This window comes from Girardinichthys multiradiatus, chromosome 22 (genome assembly GCF_021462225.1).
Source record: "Girardinichthys multiradiatus isolate DD_20200921_A chromosome 22, DD_fGirMul_XY1, whole genome shotgun sequence".
In the NCBI taxonomy this organism is placed as follows: Eukaryota; Metazoa; Chordata; class Actinopteri; order Cyprinodontiformes; family Goodeidae; genus Girardinichthys; species Girardinichthys multiradiatus.
In genome coordinates, this window is record NC_061814.1 from 4,994,554 (window position 1) to 5,009,014 (window position 14,461).

Below are 14,461 nucleotides of genomic sequence, written 5' to 3' on the forward strand. Positions count from 1 at the left end.
CAGTGGTTTGGGACATCCACCTAGACCCAGAGATGGTCCTGGTGGCAGTCAATGAGCGGGGCCAGCCTGTCCAGCAGGTCCTGGCCACCAGGAAAATGCTCTGTGTCTAATGTGTCCCGGTAGATAGGGTGCACCAGAGTCATGTCTTTGAGTGTGATGTCCAGCCCTACGCAACTAGTGATGCATGATTGGTCTCGGGTGTGGCTGGTAATGCCTACATCACAAGCTTTGGCCCAGAAATGGTTTAGTGAGGGAGAGCATGGCTCTACTCACCTCCTAATGCAAGATCTGATCCTGTTTTAAAATGGAAACTCAGTTTGACACGTCCTCCTATAATGGTCAGACAGTATAGGAAAAATGGTTTGCAGTGTTTCTCCTAAGGAGGTCCCAAGAGGTTCTTGGAGTTTTCCAGATTTGTCTCCCCATCCGATCAGGTAGACTGATGGGTGTGGAGACTGGGTCCACGCCTAGTCGTGCCGACGGGGGTTTTGGATCCAGTTTCACCAGATGGTCAGCTTCCTCTAATGATGGTGGAGATTGGGCGCATTCCTGGCGCACTGCTTCTGTCAGAATCTGGCGGAAGGCATCCTCCATCTCTCTCTCTCTTCAGGTTCCATCTTGCATGTTGACTCCAAGCATTACCATCAGGCTTACCTTTGGGCCTCATGTGATGGTCAGGTTGTCTGTTCGACCGGAAGTGGTCCGGCAACTTGGACTGTGGTTGGTACTCAGTACCACCTCCCCGGTCCAGCTGACCAAACCTACATCGTTCCCTTAACCTGTTCTTAACAAGGGTTCTGTGTGAAGGCATTTTTCTGCCTCCTAACACGAGACTGTCTTCTTCTGTGTGCACCCGTAAAACTCTAGCCTCACCTTCTGATCCATTAGTAGGGCGTGCACGTGTTTCCCACGCTATCTGAGCATATTTACGGATCTCTTGCATGGTGAGGGTTTTTGTTCTACAGTATATGGTAACGCCGTATCATACGCTTTCAGGAATAATGATTTTAAATCATTGTCCTCCTCTATGCCTGGAGCATTACGTCCTTGGAAGTAAGCGGCTCTCAGGCGCCGGTAATACTCTCTGGGTGCTTCGCTTTTCTTTTGCTGGATGGTGAAAGTAGCAGGTGTTACGGAGGCCAGCTCCGTGTACACAGAATATTTTTCCCTTAAAGATTCACAGAGGATTGAATAACGGTCTCGGACTCTAGAGGGCAGGCTCTCCATGAAAGCATTGATGCTCCTGCTTGTCATCTTCCAAATGAGCTTCATCTTTTACCGTGCTGATGGGCAGTACAGGTCTAAAAGGTAGCGTTCGACTGCCCTGAGATAATCATCAATCTTTGATTCTGCATTATTAGGGTCAAAACGCTCTCTGTCTTGGGCATGAGACTCAAGTTGGCGGGTGCGCAATCCACTCTCAGGGATTGGTGCTGGCCCATCTAAGTCATCATCTGAAGGTTCACTCCTGCTGCATCCATCATGTGTCAGGGCATCACGCTTCACCCTTGGGGGAGGCACTGGAGGCTGCTCATGGTACAATGGTGAGCCCTGTGCTCCAAGGACTCAGGTCCTGGGTTGTGTTTGAGGGCGATATGAACCACCTGAGTCCCAGTGACGACTCCCCTGTCGCCTTGGTGGAGGTGAGGGATCGTGGAGGAGGGTGCTGCGAGTCAAGTTTGAAGGCTGATCGCCTCTAAACCTTAACCTATTTACTTCTACTGGATCTGCAGCCAGGTATTATTCATGGCTGTCTACTACAGTGGAGTGGGACGCCGCACCACTGAATCTAATCTGCCTACTCATACCTGTTCTGGACTCTGTGAATGTTTGGGGAAAACCATGAGCTTGGGAAGGAAATCTCTTGGGAAGGATGCTATGGCAGGAATTTGGTTCCTGTGGTAACAAGCTGACTGCGCAACAGCTCTAAGCCCGATGGCATGCTTTGACGAGATGGAAATTTACATTGAATTTCAACATAAATGTCCACCTTGCGTCCACAAAAGCACCTTAGAAAGATTATTATTACTATTAGGAGTATATTATGACTCCTCTGCAGTAGAATTGAGCCAATATTAGTCAAGATACATCCTCTAGCTTACAAGCACTCCTGCAAAAGTTCACCAAATCTCACAACAGAGATCATAAGCTTAAAGGGATTTCACAATTGTGTTACTTCGTGCAATAGTGGTATCTGTCATTTCAAGGCCCACCCAGGGACTCCAATTGTTCTAAGGATTGAGATTATTGTTTAATTCATTAACACCAATAGTTGATTAAGAAAATCCAGTAGCACTCATTTTTGTAAACCCAAAAAAATGTGCCCAAAAAAATAAACCATCACCTGCCTAAATGATTACCGTCCTGTTGCTCTGATCCTAGTCATCATGACGTGCTTTGAAACGATCCTCCTGAATTACGTCAAGGACGCTATCCCTGCTGGCCTGGACAGCCTGCAGTTCACCAACAGGTTAAATCACTCCACAGAGGATACTGTTTCGGTAGCACTTCACATGGCCCTGACTCATCTGCAGCACCTTAACACCTATGTTAGGATGCTATTTGTGGACATCAGCTCAGCCTCCAACACCGTCCTTCCTGAAATGCTGGCCACAAAGCTCCACAACCTTAGTTTATCTGCACCACTTTGCTCCTGGATCAGCAACTTCCTCACCAACAGACCCCAAGTGGTGAGGATAGGGGAAACTCATATAAGGATTATGATTTTTGATTAATTAATATATCCACATATCCTCATTATAATTCAATTCAATTCAGTTTTATTTATATAGTGCCAATTCACAATACATGTTGTCTCAAGGCACTTCACAACAGTCCGTTACATACATTCCAATTAATCCTAATCATTGAACAGTGCAGTCAGAGTTAGTTATTTATTCAAATTGGATAAACAGTTTTTCTGTCTAAGGAAACCCAGCAGATTGCATCCAGTCAGTGACTTGCAGCATTCACTCCTCCTGGATGAGCATGTAGAGACAGTGTACAGTCACTGGCGTTGACTTTGCACCAATCCCTCATACTGAGCATGCATGTAGCGACAGTGGAGAGGAAAAACTCCCTTTTAACGGGAAGAAACCTCCAGCAGAACCAGGCTCAGTGTGAGCGGCCATCTGCCACGACCAACTGGGGGTTTGAGAGAACAGAGCAGAGACACAAAGAGAACAAAGAAGCACTGATCCTGGAGTATGTTCTATGGGAAGGAAACGTAAATGTTAATGGATGTAGCTCCTTTAGTCGTTTCACCTTGAAAGAAAGAACAGATAAACTCTGAGCCAATTTTCAAGGTTAGAGTCTGAAAGAGAGCACATAAAGTTAGTTACAGTTAAGCTCAGTCAATCGCCATGTCTAGGAGAGAGAAAGGGTTAAACACTAAAAGACAGGGCCTTGTGGATCATCGGTAGAAGGTGAGCATTAAGTTGTTGCCAGCAGAAGCTTGGACAATTCCCCTCTCCAGAAAGGTGTCACAGGTAGACATAGAGCCAGGCCAGGGGTAGCTTCTAGGAAGAGAAAAGAGAGAACCAAGTTAAAAGCTGAAATAACAGCAAATAATGCAAAATTGGAGAGTAGTGTGAGAATGTAGCGAAGAGAGTGAAAGTGGTAATTATGTCCTCCAGCAGCCTAAGCCTATAGCAGCATAACTACACAGATAGTTTCAGTTCAGATTATTTAGTTAAACGGCACTTATTTACAACAATGTCGTCTCAAGGCACCCCATAAAGGGTCCCACTGATGGTCATTGTTATACTAAAAACCACAAGGATTGGGATACCTCTCTCTGTCAGACTAATTATAACCATTGAAAAAGAGAAGGTGTCATGCAGGTAGCAGAAATGGAGGGTGTGTTTGCACCTCAACCATAACTGAGCCGGTTTAAGCTAAACCTGACTCCCCCTTATTCCAACCAACATGGAGGGAGGAAGGCTCCCTCCCTGATAACCTAAGCGACTCTAACTATAAGCTTTATCAAAAAGGAAAGTTTTAAGCCTAGCCTTAAAAGTAGACAGGGTGTCTGCCTTACGGACCAAAACCGGGAGCTGGTTCCACAGGAGAGGAGCCTGATAACTAAAGGATCTGCCTCCCATTCTACTTCTAGAGACTCTAGGAACCACCAGTAAACCTGCAGTCTGAGAACGAAGTGCCCTGTTAGAAACAAATGGATCAATCAGATCTCTGATGTATGATGGAGCTAGATCATTAAGGGCTTTATATGTGAGGAGGAGAATTTTAAATTCTATTCTGGATTTAACAGGGAGCCAATGAAGGGACGCTAAAATAGGAGAAATATGATCTCTCTGTTTAATTTTTATCAGAACTCTTGCTGCAGTATTTTGAATCAGCTGAAGGCTTTTCACTGCATTTTGTGGACATCCTGATAGTAGAGAATTACAATAGTCCAGCCTTGAAGTAACAAATGCATGGACTAGTTTTTCAGTGTCACTCCTGGATAGGATATTTCTAATTTTGGCAATGTTCTGAAGGTGAAAGAAGGAAATCCTAGAAACCTGTTTAATATGGGATTTAAATGACATGTCCTGGTCAAAAATAACACCAAGGTTTTTTACTTTATTACCAGAGGTCAATTTAATGCCATCCAGGTTAAGTGATTGACTAAGCAGTTTCTTTTTTAAAGACTCCGGTCCAAAGACGACAACTTCTGTCTTGTCTGAATTTAGAAGCAAAACATTTAAAGTCATCCAAGTGTTTATATCTTCAAGACATGCTTGTAGTCTATCTAACTGGTTGGGTTCATCAGGATTTATGGATAAGTAAAGCTGAGTATCATCAGCATAACAGTGAAAATGTATCCTATGCTGCCTGATAATTTGACCTATTGGAAGCATATACAGGTCCTTCTCAAAATATTAGCATATTGTGATAAAGTTAATTATTTTCCATAATGTCATGATGAAAATTTAACATTCATATATTTTAGATTCATTGCACACTAACTGAAATATTTCAGGTCTTTCATTGTCTTAATACGGATGATTTTGGCATACAGCTCATGAAAACCCAAAATTCCTATCTCACAAAATTAGCATATTTCATCCGACCAATAAAAGAAAAGTGTTTTTAATACGAAAAACGTCAACCTTCAAATAATCATGTACAGTTATGCACTCAATACTTGGTCGGGAATCCTTTTGCAGAAATGACTGCTTCAATACGGCGTGGCATGGAGGCAATCAGCCTGTGGCACTGCTGAGGTCTTATGGAGGCCCAGGATGCTTCGATAGCGGCCTTTAGCTCATCCAGAGTGTTGGGTCTTGAGTCTCTCAACGTTCTCTTCACAATATACCACAGATTCTCTATGGGGTTCAGGTCAGGAGAGTTGGCAGGCCAATTGAGCACAGTGATACCATGGTCAGTAAACCATTTACCAGTGGTTTTGGCACTGTGAGCAGGTGCCAGGTCGTGCTGAAAAATGAAATCTTCATCTCCATAAAGCTTTTCAGCAGATGGAAGCATGAAGTGCTCCAAAATCTCCTGATAGCTAGCTGCATTGACCCTACCCTTGATAAAACACAGTGGACCAACACCAGCAGCTGACACGGCACCCCAGACCATCACTGACTGGGTACTTGACACTGGACTTCTGGCATTTTGGCATTTCCTTCTCCCCAGTCTTCCTCCAGACTCTGGCACCTTGATTTCCGAATGACATGCAGAATTTGCTTTCATCCAAAAAAAGTACTTTAGACCACTGAGCAACAGTCCAGTGCTGCTTCTCTGTAGCCCAAGTCAGGCGCTTCTGCCGCTGTTTCTGGTTCAAAAGTGGCTTGACCTGGGGAATGCGGCACCTGTAGCCCATTTCCTGCACACGCCTGTGCACGGTGGCTCTGGATGTTTCTACTCCAGACTCAGTCCACTGCTTCCGCAGGTCCCCCAAGGTCTGGAATCGGCCCTTCTCCACAATCTTCCTCAGGGTCCGGTCACCTCTTCTCGTTGTGCAGCGTTTTCTGCCACACTTTTTCCTTCCCACAGACTTCCCACTGAGGTGCCTTGATACAGCACTCTGGGAACAGCATATTCATTCAGAAATTTCTTTCTGTTTCTTACCCTCTTGCTTGAGGGTGTCAATAGTGGCCTTCTGGACAGCAGTCAGGTCGGCAGTCTTACCCATGATTGGGGTTTTGAGTGATGAACCAGGCTGGGAGTTTTAAAGGCCTCAGGAATCTTTTGCAGGTGTTTAGAGTTAACTCGTTGATTCAGATGATTAGGTTCATAGCTCGTTTAGAGACCCTTTTAACGATATGCTAATTTTGTGAGATAGGAATTTTGGGTTTTCATGAGCTGTATGCCAAAATCATCCATATTAAGACAATAAAAGACCTGAAATATTTCAGTTAGTGTGCAATGAATCTAAAATATATGAATGTTAAATTTTCATCATGACATTATGGAAAATAATGAACTTTATCACAATATGCTAATATTTTGAGAAGGACCTGTATATAGTAAAGAGAATTGGCCCAAAAATCATTACCTATGAATAGAAATCAGAGATGTCCTCAGGTATTATGATTGTGGGCTCAAAGCTCTTAATAATTACAATTAGTCATTTATCATTAATAATTGATAATGTCACTGTTTATTCAACCGCTTCACCAAAGGTGGCGGAACTTCGACCTTATTTTGACGGATAAATCATTCTTGCACGAAATAAACACAAACGCTTCTCTTAATTATATATATGAAGATTTATTGAAGCCGTTTAATTCTGAGACCGTTCTGGTCCAAAAACCTTCACCTAACTAACAAGCACTATTCTACATAAAGGGGATAAAAATGACTACCTAACAATAATAATAAAAGAAAATGCATGCACATTGTCTATGAAGATCAAATCAGCAATTTTATGGACAAAATGTGCAATTTACGTTAACTTGGAAAGAGAACCCCTCCTGCTGTGCTGATGTCTCGATAGCAGCGATCAGCTGGTAAACTGTGGGCTGTGCCCTTAGCCACTAGCAGCTGATTGCGCTGAATTTTGGACAAAGAGTCATAAAAGTCTGAAGTGTCGCTATCGGTGACGGGTGAGAGCAAGGAACTGCGGACCCTCTGACATAACGTCCCATCTGAAGTTGGAGAAAGGTCTCTTAGTCTACACCCAAAACGGCCGTGGGGTGCCTCGATGGGTCGTCCCAACTGACCACAAGGGGTTCATGTTAGCTTACGCTCATGACTCTCCTGTAGGGGGTCATAGGCGTTTTAAAGCCACACTTCACACCCTCCAACAGGGGCATATTGGCCTTCAATGGCTCACGACACCCACGTCTACATCCAAGGATGCTTGACCTGCTGTCAGTTCCAACCATCTCAGCCACCCGGTCGAGCTCCACTTCAGCGAAGGGTGGTTACATTCTCTTGGTCCCACCTGCAAATCGACTGGGTTGGACCAGTCCCAAAATCAACCATAGGTAACAAATACCTCCTAAAAGTGATGTGCAGCTGCACTAAGTGAGTTGAATGCTTACTCCTGCCAAACGACACCGCTGTAACCATGGCTTTTCTTTTGCTGAACAATGTTTTGAGCCTGTAGGGTCTTCCCCTGTCCATTGACTCAGACAGAGGAACACATTTCACCACAAGTGTCATGACTCTTTGACATTCTGGGGGTGGAAGTAAAATTTCATGTTCCTTACCATCCGCAATTGTCAGGCCAGATGGAGCGGATGAACCGCACCATAGTAGCATTGCTAAATGAGTATGTTAGCAGCAATGAAAAAGACTTTTAACTCCCTTTGATCCTGATGGCTATTCAGTCCACCCCCCAATGCTCCACAGGGGTAACACCCTTTGAGATAATGCTGTATCATTCAGAAGATGTGTGTTACAGCTACCTACACAGCACATCAATATGTCTCAGACTTGAAGGAGCACCTCAGATCTACTTTCGCTTGGGCACAAAAGAACCTGGAAGCCAGTGTAGAGGGCGCAAAAGCATATTACGACTGGAAAGTTGCCCACCGTGAATACGAACTGGGTGGAAAAGTTTTCTATTTCCGATTTGCTCAACCAACCGGGTGATCCAAAAAAATTCTCCCAAGCTGGGAAGGTCCCTTCAAAATTGTGGGAAAACTCTCACCAGTGGTTGTGGTGTACAGGATAATAATCTTATAATCCAAACAGGCCCAGGTGTACAAATGGGTTGATGTCAACCAGATCAAATCCTGCAACCAACTCTCCTCCACAGGAACAGGTTCTCCCTCTGGACAGGAGGAAGAAGAGATTAGTGCACAGGGTCAGACAGCGGCACTGTGATCTTTGTTTTCCATTGGCCTTTCAGCAGCAAATTCAGTCAGCCTTAAAACTATTTAGAGGAACGCACAAGAATTAGACCAAGAAATGGCGGAAATCCAACAGAAACGCCTCCTAAAACAGAGACTGTTGGAAGTACAAACTAAGACCCTCCAAGGCACAGTGGTCACTGTAAATTTACACTCCACTTTTATTAACAATACTCTGCATGCACTGCAAACCCTCACAGAAGTTGTTAAGAATGATTTGATGTACACACAGGTTGTAAGAGACTTGATGCAAGACCTGTTTAGAGAGGTTGGTTCATCTGTAGACAGCCTCACCGAAGAACGAATAGCTACTTACCTAGTTCCGCTGGATTTAGTAGAGAAAATCTTAAAGTCCACCACAACAGACACCTTGCAACCTCCACAAACACCTGGCTTATAGCTCAGGCAGCACAAATCAAAATTTTGTTAGTCCAGTTAACCTGGAGGTAGGATTTATGCTCAACATCCCTAACATCCAAGGAGCAAATGTGTACAGACTTAAAACAGTGTTAAATATTGGGTTTTGGAAGGACAACACACACGTACACCTGAAAACCCCACCACTATTAGCCTACCATGATGCCGGTCCAAAACTTTTCTTATTCCCAATTTAGACCTGTGCACCAAAACCAGAGTCCTTCACTGGGTGTGCCCAATTAATCCTTTTATTAGAGACATCATGATTACCTGTGCGACTTAAAGGAGGGATCTCCTGAACAAAATTGTCAGGCTAAAGTGACTCTAAAGGATGTAGGAATAGAATTCAAGGTTGAACGTGCGGGTAATCGATGGCTTGCAAGCACTCCAGTGACAGAGGATATGCTATCTTACAATCAGCACAACACAGTTACCCGAAAAAAGTTACCCAACCAAACAATGTTCGTCTCTGTACCCCAAGGTGCACTACTCCGACTCAGAGACATAATCCTTCATCACCTTAATCTCGGGATTATGGATGCCTTCAAAGGATATATTTTCAGCATCGATGCTAGTATTGAAGAACAATTTTTAATGGAAGGCGCCAAACTAATTAGGTTTCACCTTAGTCCTGCAGGGTTGAGCACGACACCGCTCCCTCAATTCGCCAAGAGAACAGAGTGGACAGAAACCCACACTATGACCGTTACTGTAGTTCTCCTTGTAATTGGGTGGGTCGTGACAGCAGTAATGGCACAAACCACATACAGGCAGGTCAAGCAGTTGCAGGTCAGGATTGATTCCCTCACATTCATTTCCCCACCGATAATGATTTTTTTAAAAAAAATTTTTATTTTTTATATTGTACGTTCTTGGTTGTTGTTTTGACTTTGTGTCAGGGTTACCAAAGCTGATGGCCAAAACTGTGATGATGATGTGAGGGTATTGTTTCTTTGTATTTCCTTACTAAACTACATAGATAGTTATGAGTTAGTCAAAAATTAGCCCTGCCCAGATTAACATCTATCCTGCCCAGTTATAGGCTTTTGAAAAACAAACTGAATTGTGAACCTCCGTTACTGCCAACAGGAACATAGAGACAGTTTTTTTGTTTGTTTGCTTCATAATGAATCATTGATTTTTCATCTAAGGACAGAATGGACCCAATAGCTTCAAAGACTGTGATTAATCTCACCCTTCGAACCAGAGGGGATTTTGGACCATTTTCTGCTACTACTCCTCCCAGCATGTATTGCAGTTCACAGGAAGTGGGCGTCGCAGCTCTGATGTCACATTGAGCTATTTATGAGCACTTGAGACGCTCCACCATTACGTTTTCTCCAGGACCTGGTTACCACGCACTTTGGGGGTTTTATGACTGCAGGCTGGTGGAGGCCGCTCTTGAAGGGGCTGCCTATGTGAAACATCTACTGATTTCATGTTCCACATTCCAAGTAAACCCAAAGCTTTGTCCCATTACTATTTTTGCCCAAAAACTGCTGCTGGTTTGATCTTCATATACATTTCGTGCAGGAGTGATTTATCTGTCAAAATAAGGTTAGTGTTCCCCACCAATTGGTGGAGCAGTTGATAAACAGTGATATTGAGTGTGATTTTAGTTAATAATTATCAATTATTAATGGTAATTAGGTAATTGTAATTATTAAGAGCTGTGAGCCCATCATCACAACACCAGAGTGCATCTCAGATTTCTATTTGTAAGCATTGATTTGGTTAAGAACAATTATTTTTCTGAATTATAATTTCCAATTATAATTTGTGATACATGTTCATTCACCAAGAATCATAATCCTTACAGTGAGGACAAGTAAATACTTCAAACTGGTAGGATTAATGTTTCCAAAAAGAATATGAGCTCCAACACGTGGCACCCAACTTAATAGCAAACTTGTATAAAAATAACATGAGTGCCCTCTAAAAAAAAGTAGAACCAAACAAGAGGTTAAATTCATTCTTTTACTCAGACTGAGTAGCTTTGTGATCTGTGTTGCATCTGAAGAATACAAAAGAAAGAAAACATATTTCTTGTGTGAGTGTATCATTCCTTTATTCAGATATACACTGGCAAATAATTACGTCACATATTGTTAATTTGCTTGGGAAAACTTCTGGAGAATCATAGTTCTTCTAGACACAGTTTATAGACATTAGAATGTTTCTTTCACCATAGGGTACTTCGAGTTTAAAGAGGAAGTATATCAAATAGTTATTACTATAATGTAACGGGCCAAATGGTGAGAGGGTTACACTGTCATTACATATATTTTGAAAAGCCAAGACAGAATGAGAATATATTTGTGTAAATTGACTGAGATATAACAGGGAATTACAGTGGCTTTTTCAACAACAAGAAAACGATGGAGAAGAAAGTTCTCATTCCTCTGCCAGTTCCATAACAACCCTGACTGGGCTAACATTGGCCTGTGTGCTAATGAGCAGCTCATTGCTTCTCAATGTTGTGGGACACGCCCTCCTACAACATTACACAGCTGAGTTGCTTATAAAGCCAGGGTTTAGATTTGGTGGGTGACTTTGTTGTTTAGGAAGCAGAGATCCACTCCTGACATCAAAACTACGACATTTATACATGTTAACTACAGTTATAATCAGCCATGTTCAGTCATTTTGAAAGGAAAAAAAACTATAAATTATCATAGTTTGTGCTGCCACCCTGGTGGTGACCTTAGGCAAGTTTTCAGGTACTTTCATTTCCTGTCTTTCATATATTGTTCATTTTTCTTCAAAATGAGTGCACCAACTCTTAATCTAGTGTCAAATTCCTATTTTTAGGTCAAAACACAACAGGTTAATGATGGTGAGATAAAGGCTTTAAATCATATGTAATATGCTGGCCACCAGGAATGAAAAAAAAATAACTCATCATATTATACAGGGGTTGGACAATGAAACTGAAACACCTGTCATTTTATTGTGGAGGTTTCATGGCTAAATTGGACCAGCCTGGTTGCCAGTTTTCATTGACTGCACATTGCACCAGTAAGAGCAGAGTGTGAAGGTTCAATTAGCAGGGTAAGAGCACAGTTTTGCTCAAAATATTGAAATGCACACAACATTATGGGTGACATACCAGAGTTCAAAAGAGGACAAATTGTTGGTGCACGTCTTGCTGGCGCATCTGTGACCAAGACAGCAAGTCTTTGTGATGTATCAAGAGCCGCGGTATCCAGGGTAATGTCAGCATACAACCAAGAAGGACGAACCACATCCAACAGGAATAACTGTGGATGCAATAGGAAGCTGTCTGAAAGGGATGTTCGGGTGCTAACCCGGATTGTATCCAAAAAACATAAAATCACAGCTGCCCAAATCACGGCAGAATTAAATGTGCACCTCAAGTCTCCTGTTTCAACCAGAACTGTCCGTCAGGAGCTCCACAGGGTCAATATACACGACCGGGCTGCTATAGCCAAACCTTTGGTTACTCATGCCAATGCCAAACGTTGGTTTCAATGGTGCAAGGAGCACAAATCTTGGGCTGTGGACAATGTGAAACATGTATTGTTCTCTGATGAGTCCACCTTTACTGTTTTCCCCACATCCGAGAGAGTTTCGGTGTGGAGAAGCCCCAAAGAAGCGTACCACCCAGACTGTTGCATGTCCAGAGAGAAGCATGAGGGTGGATCAGTGATGGTTTGGGCTGCCATATCATGGCATTCCCTTGGCCCACTACTTGTGCTAGATGGGCGCGTCTTGAGAACCATGTGCATCCAGTGGTTCAAACATTGTATCCTGAAGGCGGTGCCGTGTATCAGGATGACAATGCACCAATACACACAGCAAGACTGGTGAAAGATTGGTTTGATGAACATGAAAGTGAAGTTGAACATCTCCCACGGCCTGCACAGTCACCAGATCAAAATATTATTGAGCCACTTTGGGGTGTTTTGGAGGAGCGAGTCAGGAAACGTTTTCCTCCACCAGTATCATGTAGTGACCTGGCCACTATCCTGCAAGAAGAATGGCTTAAAATCCCTCTGACCACTGTGCAGGACTTGTATATGTCATTCCCAAGACAAATTGACGCTGTATTGGCCACATAAGGAGGCCCTACACCATACTAATAAATTATTGTGGTCTAAAACCAGGTGTTTCAGTTTCATTGTCCAACCCCTGTAGATCATTAAGGGCTTTATATGTGAGAAGGAGAATTTTAAATTCCATTCTGGATTTAACAGGGAGCCAATGAAGCTTGATGTCTACTTACTGTATGCACGCAACAATGCGTTTGTATTTTGATTGTTTACATTTAAATGGGTTAGGGTTTTTCTATAAGTTTAACTTTACCTCAGTAAAGCATTAGTGCCAAACAGAGAAAAACAGAGAAACATGGTATACATTTCTTTACACTATTTCCTTGGCAGATTTGGTAAAATATTCCTATAAACCCTGGAAACAAACTGAAATTTCTTAACACTCCTACAGCTGGATTCAAAAAGCTACAGGGTTGCGGCGCTGGCGCAGCAGTAGAGCTTGCATCACATGTAAAGAGAGGCTTTGGCCTTCAACGCTGTTGTTTCCTGATTTGAATCCTGCCCACAGTGACCTGTGCTGCATGTATGCCCCCTCTCTTCACCTCACTTACTGTCAAAGAAAAATGACAAAATTCAGGGCAACAGGAATTGGAAACCAGAAAGATGAAAATGTAGTTTTGAAACTTAATGTTTTTTTGGTGATGTGTAATCAAGGTAAAATGAAGGGCTGTTACTTTATAATACTGACCTTTAGAGGGCAAGCCAATGCTATGTCAGTCTTGATTCATATGAGTATGTAATTTATGTGGGCATCTGTGGTGAGCCGTTCATTTTTGTTGAAAGAATCCACGTTATGTATTGTTGATTGCGTTTCAGAAGAATAGATGCAGTCTGAAGGGTATCATCAAAAGCAAGATTTGCTGCAATCTGTTCTCTACGGGAAGCCATTAACAAATACTTTTTTTTCACTTTTTTGTCCTTTATTTCTTTCCCACTTCGTTTTACAGATAGCATCGATATGCATAATTTGTATCAACCTCCTTTAGATAAGCATTATAATAGTTCTATTTAGGGTCGTTGCTTTGTTGATACATTTGATTAACTAATGATGGAACTTTCAAAAATGCAATCATCATCACAGTTAAGCACATATACTGTTCATAATGTTCAACAGCAGAAAAAATACAAAGAAAAACACAAGGCTAAAAATGCACTGTAATAGCTTTGAATAAAGATTTGTAATTCAGGTCACATCATTGATTAGAACTAAACACTATTGACTCAGGGGGGGTTAAATAATCTTGTACTTTTTTGGTAAAAATCTTCAACTTCATAATTATGCAGTACTTTTTGTTATTCTACTAAATAAAATCCCAATGAAATAAACCGAAGTTTGTTGTTTGTAATGGGACAAATAAGAAAAACTATACATTCACACTCATATGTCCATTGTTCTTGTATTCTCTCTGGGGCTGAAGTTAAAGCGTGAGAACCACTCTCTAAAGAGGAAGAGCATGATGTTGATATCGTACCTCAGCCCAGAAACCATCAAAGATATCAACCTGGACGAAGAAGAGCAAACTGTGGAAAATGAGGAAACACGTGCGGATAAAAAAGAGGAACATGAAGCTTTGGACTCTGCTGCCTCAGTTTGCCTCTCCTCCTATTGCACTTCCTTTATTTCAGGTAGATGGTTTCTTCAACCTTGAAGCAACCTGC

General features: G+C 42.4%; 1 protein-coding gene across 3 annotated transcripts in view; it reads left to right on the plus strand.

Annotated features, from left to right (window-relative positions):
- shtn1 (shootin 1) overlaps positions 1-14,461 on the plus strand; it is a 90,998-nt gene that overhangs the window by 47,476 nt on the left and 29,061 nt on the right. For all 3 annotated transcript variants that reach the window (XM_047350966.1, XM_047350964.1, XM_047350965.1), the window contains exon 5: positions 14,221-14,428. In XM_047350966.1, coding sequence (XP_047206922.1) covers positions 14,221-14,428 — 208 coding nt within the window. The remainder of the gene's footprint in view (positions 1-14,220; positions 14,429-14,461) is intronic.